The sequence below is a fragment of the Dermacentor silvarum genome, chromosome 4 (assembly GCF_013339745.2).
Source record: "Dermacentor silvarum isolate Dsil-2018 chromosome 4, BIME_Dsil_1.4, whole genome shotgun sequence".
NCBI classification, from domain to species: domain Eukaryota; kingdom Metazoa; phylum Arthropoda; class Arachnida; order Ixodida; family Ixodidae; genus Dermacentor; species Dermacentor silvarum.
The window spans coordinates 64,182,646-64,190,186 of record NC_051157.2 but is presented as its reverse complement, the minus strand read 5'-3'; the positions used below and the strand labels follow the sequence as shown (position 1 = coordinate 64,190,186).

The 7,541-nt window shown below is 54.8% G+C and overlaps 1 protein-coding gene across 1 annotated transcript; it reads left to right on the top strand.

The window, feature by feature from the left end:
- The first annotated feature begins 1,615 nt into the window (after positions 1-1,615).
- On the top strand, positions 1,616-3,852 carry LOC119448154 (protein enabled homolog). The gene is made up of 2 exons (XM_037711613.2): positions 1,616-1,778; positions 2,217-3,852. Exons 1-2 carry the CDS (start codon positions 1,770-1,772, stop codon positions 3,549-3,551), a joined length of 1,344 nt encoding a protein of 447 aa, XP_037567541.2. The 5' UTR covers positions 1,616-1,769; the 3' UTR covers positions 3,552-3,852.
- The last annotated feature ends 3,689 nt before the right edge of the window (positions 3,853-7,541 follow it).

Genomic DNA, 7,541 nt, shown 5'->3' with positions numbered 1-7,541 from the left:
ACTACCCGCATTTGGCACCAAACGTGGGGCCCGGGGCATACACTACTTGTAAACACAGTATAGTTCCCATCCGCCTTCCATCCCTCGCACATGCTCAGTCAAAAAACGTCACTCTCGATGATGAGGCAGAGCAAAGTGCCGGCATTGCAGAAAAGAGAGAGTCGATGCTCGATGTAGGTCGCGCACTGGCCAGAGGAACCGTAATCGAGATCGTATGTGCACAGCACGCGTTTCGGTTGGGATGGTTAATGACAGCCCGCGCGCACGTCTTCATCCGCTGAGTTCAGCAGACCGTATAGCGCGTCCCACGACGAGCCTGACTGGAGTCGCTTTTTGCGCGAAGGACCGCTCGGTGACCTGCCGTCGTCCGCCCGCCGAACTGCTCGCCGCGCGGCGGTGGTCCACAAAGCACGCAACTTTCTCTGCCTCGTTGGACAACAATGAAGCGCGCAAGGCGACCTTGGAGAGGCGGTTCCTCCCTGTGAGGACGCCGGCGCAGGCCACCGAAGCGTTCATGTCCATGCACTTTGCACGCATTCCACCACAGCGTCGGGGGTTCCGCGGAGCGCTCCTGGAAGAAAGACGTAAACGTCAAGCGCCCGGGCGATTTCAACGATGACAACATGGGACGGCGCTGTCTTTCCGCCGATGCGCCTCCCAACCAGATAATGGTACCACGTGCCGCTTCCTCTCTACTCTGAGGGCTGTAGGAAAGTGCAGGGTGAAGAGAAGGGGACCACCCAGTTCTGCTGTTGACGGCGCGGCTCGGACTCGCGCCGGCGCGCGAAGCGCCATTCGGAAACCACGCCGGATGCACGACCGCTCTCGAGCAGCGTCGAAAGAGCTTGTTCGTTGCGTGCAGTGTCTGCGAAGCTGAATGCCTCTGCCACGGAGGCCCCCGTCTTGGCGGCAAAGAGTAGCCCATTGCAGCCACATTGTAGGCGGATAAGTGAAAAACCCTCGAAGTCTCTGAGTGTAAACGCCAAGGCCATGTCTAAGTTCTTGACAAGTCATCGACTAGAGAGGCAGGGTACTGGGATTCTGGTCAAGTTCTTACGTTCCAGCAGGTAGTGTCGCTGTTGCTGCATATCTCCGCGTGGCTGCACGGAACTTAAAGATAGACGTGGGGATATAGGGGCGGTGATCCGACGTCGAAGCGGGTGGGCCGCGCGGCGGTGCATTCCGAGAGCGCCTTGCCGGCTCGCGAGAGCGCCCGAACAAGCCGTAACAACGGCTTTCAAGACGTGTGGAAGGAGCCTCGATCCCAGAGCAGGAGAGGGAGAGAGTGAACGATCCAGCGAGTGCTCCTTTCTTCCGACGACCCTTGCTAACCCCGGCAGGCGGTTATAGCGAGCAGTATGCTCACGCATAGAGCAACACCAGATTATAAAGAAAACAAAAGGAACAAGAGGCGGCCGCCTTTTTCCTTTGGTGCTCGGCCTTGCCGCGTCGGCGCGATGTACTTTGCACTTTCGCGTTACAGAGAAGAAAAAAAAAATACTAAAGGTGTGCGAGGCAACACGCGCTAGTTGGAAGCGTCGGTGCTTCGACGCGACGGCGGGCGCGCTTATTTTTCCTGCGCGGCCGCGTCAAATGTGGCTCGTCACGACGGCGCCGCGCGCGCCTCCAATGCCACGGCCGGATCGTGCACTGTTATGGAGGGGCGTCCGCATTCCTAGGTCGCGTATAAGGCACCCTGCGGCACCCAGCTGGGAGTCACTCGTCGCTGATCCTCCGGTGCAGCTTGAGCAGCAGCATCTCTCGGGACCATGGGAGCGGTAGGTACTCCGTTGTGATGCAGACGACCGACACTTTCGCCTGCCAGAGCGCTTTCGTCGCTTACTGGTGTACAATGGGCCGTCGGGTACCACTTGGATACGCAGCTCTTTACCTGCCGTCTTCTTCAAGTGCCGAGAATTCGGGAATAGCGGAAACATGAGGAGCTTCTCCACTTCTGGTGGCTTCTGCTTTCGAGGAGTCGTAATGAGCAACACCAGTGGGGTGTCGGCGCCAAGTGTGTGGACTTAGTGGAGCTAGGAGCAATCTGTGTGCACCTATTGCCGCGTCTTTTTGTCCGAATTTAACGATAAATAGCGGCGCCCACTCTGTGCTAAACATTATTAACGCCCTTTAGCTTTGCACCGCGAGCTTGTTCCATCATGCATAACCGAGCAGCTTTGGTGGTTGAAATGCGCTGCACTTTTTTTTTTTTTCAGAATTACCAGCGGCAGTGCCTGCTCCTGCTACTGTCCTGTGCTGCGTGCTCCGCGACTTTCTTTGGAGGCGGTGGCAAAGGTGGTGGAGGACGTGGTGGAGGAGGTGGTGGAACTGCCACTTTTTACATCAATGGTCCAGGACCCGCTATGGGCGGCATGACGGGAATGGGGGGAATGGGAGGAATGGGAGGAATGGGGGGAATGGGGGGAATGTTCGACGTCATTGACGTGGTTGAGACAATCGGCACCACGGACGTCGACGGCAATGTGCTCGTCCAAGGCGGCGAGGACTTCGGAGTAGTGAACGTGGGCGGCGGCGAGGAGGGCAGAGTGGTGAACGTGGAACCCGGGTCGCCGCCGAAGGTCGCCAAGGTAGAGCCTCCCCCAGCGGCCGCGCCACCACCACTTTTGGTCGAAGAGCCTCCGCCGCCACCGAGCTACGGGTCTCCGCGAAGGCCGCCTTCTCGGCCAACCGTTGCCGCGCCACCACCTCCCCCGGTCGAAGAGCCTCCGCCGCCGCCGAGCTACGGGTCTCCGCGAAGGCCGCCTTCTCCACCAACCGGAGGATACGGAGGCGGCCCCGCAGCGGCCGCTTTCGACGACGATGGCGGCGACTACGCCGAACCAGCGGCGGAAACTCCGGACATCGGCGACGACTTCGACTCTCCAGGAGACATCTACGGCAGGTCGCCTGTCGTCATCCGAACGGACGACGCCGAGTACGAAGAGACGCCCCCTGGCTCGAGAGCCGTAGGGTACGCGCGCCTGGTGTCGGCGGGAAGAAAAAACACCCGAGGATACCGCCCGCAGCCCAAAGCCAAGTCTTCCGCTCGCGCTGCCGCTCGCTACACCAGTGCCCGTGTCACCAAGAAGCCACGGTTCACCATCAAGCGCTTCCCTATCGAGAAGTTGAGTGCCGCGTTGCAGGCCGAGGATCCGCTGGAACTGATCAGGACTCTGGAAGGCAAGCAGCAGCAGCGGCCGCAGCAAGAACAACGCAGTCAGCGGCTGAGAGGAGTTTACGCGAGCCGCGACCCGTCCAAGTCAAAGTGGAAGACGGTAGGCGTGTTCCCGGCGTCGAAGCCGCGGCAGAGTTCCAGAGGAGTGGCCACCAACTCGGGTAAGTGGCCCGCAAACGTGGAGCACCGAGGCCGGAACTACCGTGGCATGAAGCCCGTGGTTCTACACTTGTCTATGAAGGGCAAGCAGTCTGGAGGTACTACGAAGCGCCCCAAGTGGATAAGGTCTATCATGTTGATCCCGTCCTCTGTCGACATGAAGGGCGACCGAGCCACGGAAAGCAGGAGACGGCACAGACTCTACGTAGAGGAGTGAAATTGTGCGCGTCGGTCATTCGCTGAAGTACGACGCCTGTTGTGATCGCCGTGTGCTGACTTTGAGGTAACCGAGACTCTGTCCGTCAATCGCCGTGCTGTTGCTGCATCTCGACGAATGTTTGGTGGTTCTACCAGCCACACTGTCAAGCGCCTCGGACGTTTGGTGGTGTGATGTTTGTACATAACGACATTCATTTTGGAAGTTTTCGAGCCGATGCGCAACTGGAACATGGTGCCCACGCTTGAGAACATCGGCAGCTTTCGTTTCATTTTTCCATGTTGATGGCAAATAAATGATTTCAAGTACAGATGTCACGTTGACCGCCCTTCTACTTCCCTTATTCTTCGTCGAATATCATGAAGCCCTATATGACCACAAGAGATAACTATGTATAAGTCAAAATGACCGTACAGCCACATATACTCGTATATTAAGATAGCATGCTAGCTAGTTCCATCCATCTCATGGCTCTCTGACTTTACACAGCCTTTCAGCGATTTTAGTCTATCACGGTAATGTGAAAAAAGAGGTGTGCATATACAGTCCTTGCCACGAATATCTGTGATGTGGCGCGGGCCAATCTAGACAATCTTATAGAAACCATATAAAAACAGACTATCGCACAATAGCTGCACTTTGTATTCGCTGGAAGAAATAAAAACAGCACATGGAACCAAACGTCAACAGCGATTCATTGTATATCTCGACCATTTCCCTCTCTTTTCCACATGCCGAACAACGAGCTTCACGTGCTGTATTGTAAAATTCCTAAAGGAGAGATGGCAACGTGCTAAGTTCGTAGCGCGACAAGCTGGATTCTCTTCACCACGTTTATCAAGCTACATGTGCTTATGCTCCGTACGCTTTGTAAAACGGTTAACAAATAGACAAACGACAAAGCTAAACTTGCTCCGCGAGAACAGTTGTACATCTTCTTCACTTAAATACGGGGCATGTAATGGTGCTAGAAGAGACCAGCAGGTCACACACTTCACATTCTAAAGATACCCAACTCACGACATCGTGACTTTTGACATCCTCGAGACGCTAGTTATCAAATTTGTGTCGGGTGTCCCGCTGAGCGCTCTATGGCGGCAACTACGTTGGAAAAGCGGCCGAAAGCGTACAACCGTGATACCCCCGCTAGTGACAATGTGTTGACATCTGTCGCGGAGGATTTTTAGCCGAAAACAACAAGTGCGGTTAGTATTTAGTGAATTTAATAAGATGCGGATGTGTAACGTCGGGGTGTGTTTGGTGGTGGTGTTTAGGCTGTTGGCGATCTAGAGCGGGACGCGTTTGCGGGCCCGCTGCCTTCCCGAGCAACACTGAAGCACGTAGCGTAATGCCGCGCTCTGCTGCCATACTATATAGGAAACCAATGCTACCCCAGTATATAGTCTAATTGCTGGGCACCGTGCTCACTTAGACATCGACGTAATTAGCCCCTGCGCTACCAAACTACATATGATATTGTGGCGTGAACAGAAGCCGTTCATCTGTACTCTTTGCGCATATATTTACAGCCTGTCGTCTTGATATTGACTGCACACATGCCACAGCCTTACGTTCTCTAACACTGCACTGGAGGAATTCACATTGTGGCATGAACACACTAGGGGACCCACTTAACGAATAATTTTCGGTCAAAAATATTTTCTTCTGCGCTTGAACTTAGCAGTGTCAGGTGGAGTTTCACGTGACCCATATCTGTGCCACTGTACGAGTGTTCTGTCGAATTAATTCCAGGAACTTTTACCTCTCTTCTGCCGAGCAGATAAATGTCTACACCTCAACCTTATGGAGTCTGTGCATTTTCTTTACAGCTAAGCTGTATATGGCTAGGTTCTGACAAAAAGTGCGTGTGTCGACAGGGTGTGTAGAAAAAAGTCGCGTCGACAAAACTGAATCCACAGTAGCCTGCTGCGCGCCGGCGGTGCTCCGTGGCTCCGGCGTGGATGGCTGAATAATAAAACGTCATTGTGTACCCACCAATGTCTGTGCCTCGTTTTCTTGTGACGTCGACATCGCTCTAGCGACGTTATCAGCAATTGTACTTTGGTCTTGCTATGGCCAGGGAGCGCGTTGTCCGTAGTGAAGAAGAAGAACGTGCATGGAAAGAGAGCCGGCCTGTGCAACAGCGTGAATGGGCGCGAAGGCGACGGGAAGTCTCCGAACGCGTGCCGTCCGAAGGACCCGTAACGTCGGATAGCCACTCTGTGACCGATGAAGAACAACAGTGTGCACGTGAGGATCGCCTTCTCGAACAGAAGCGGGGGTGGGCGCGAAAACATTGGCAACCAATTGCAGTATATCACAGGGAATCCAAAGCAATCGTTACCATGGTGACAAAGTAAAGAAAAAATAAAAGACGATAAGAACAACGAAGTTATGTGTATGTGTCTTTATTCAATTAATATAGCAATTAACCATATAGAACTCAATATAGTTATCAGTGAGTACAGCTTCGCTGGTCTTCCATCTTCACGTATAGTGGAAGAGCTCTGAATGTTTTTTTTTTTTTTTCGTTTCTTTTTTTTTTCTTGTTTTTTAACAACACGTAAGGTCTTCATAGACTGAAACGACAGCTCGGGTGCGAGAAATGGCATACAGCATTACAGTTTTGGCCGGTAGGAAGTTAAAGGATACATGGCAGCCGCGGGCACATCCAGCACGCGGGATGAATGCAGTGCTTGCAGCCTCTGCGTCGTTGTCCATGATAGCGCACTCGCTCGCCCGCCTGTGGGCACGTAAGCTTATCCGCCGCTAAGGCCGACGTGCTCGCACACGGAACACAGGGTTTGGAAAGACGCACGTCGGCGCGAACAAAGGAGGCCAAAATTAAGAACGAATTGAAGAGACCGCCATTGCAAGGGGCTGAACTATAGTGTCCGGGAACAGAGGCAGGCTCTTTTCACGTGTTGGAGCTGATGGCGCTGCCCCGAAAGAATGGGTCGACGTTTTACGGAGGTGCGAATTCCGTGGGACGCACAGAGGGAAAGGGGGGAGGGTTCACGTGAGCATTATGCTCGTCCTCGAGGGCCCCGACTCTGCCCGTCTCTCCTCTTCCGCGGTAGACGCGCGGTGCGCTCTAAAAATAACGTAAACTCTCGGCTTCGCGACGGGACAACGCGTTTAAACGCGGAGAGAACATGTATACTCGCTACGACGACGACGACGGAGAGGCCTGGGGCTTGAAGAGCGGCACTTTCACCGCCGGACGACAGCGGGAGGCGGCAAACCGGCGATCTTGCTCGCTCGAGGGGAACCGTGCGCTCGCTTCGCCCACTCGCTCGGGCCGGCTATGGAGAGAAGTCATTGTACTCGTGGAACCGTGGCGGCCGTTCTGCGTCGCTGCAGCGGAGCCCGCGATATGACCGCGATATCTCGCTCCGGTCGTACACTTGGAAGAAATGAAAACGGCGCCGCGAGGTGTGCACCTCGATGCGGAACCGGCCGCGCACTCTTCACACAAGGCTCTCTTCACATTAATGCACTCTCACCTCCTTGGAGGTCACCTCACGATATCGGGGCACAGACCAAGCTCGATGAGCGAGCGTCGGCAAGAGGGGTGTTGCGATAGCAGGCGCGTCCCAAACCCTCGCTGTAATGTGAGGTCAAAAGGAACGGGCCTCGTGCATGTCCAGTGTCCCGCGTTGGGCGTGTCGTCACTTGCGTCTCGCACGAGAGAGACAGACCCTGCCCTGTACGCTTTGCGCGAGTGAGAGTTGGCCTGAGGGTGAGAAGGTGATTAGCCTAAAAGGCAAAAGGGTGGGGCGGGACTCCTGTCGTGGTGCCGCTTCGCCAGCTGTTGTATAGCGCATCTTGCTTCCTTGTAAATGTTGCTGCGACTACGAGTACATATCACGATGAATGGGGTTCGGCCTTAACGTGACCGAAGGCGTGCGACAATATTTACGGGGGCTGCACTCTGCTCCTGGGGTACCGCCGACTGCAGAACATTAAGCGTTGTCGGCAAGTAGCCGC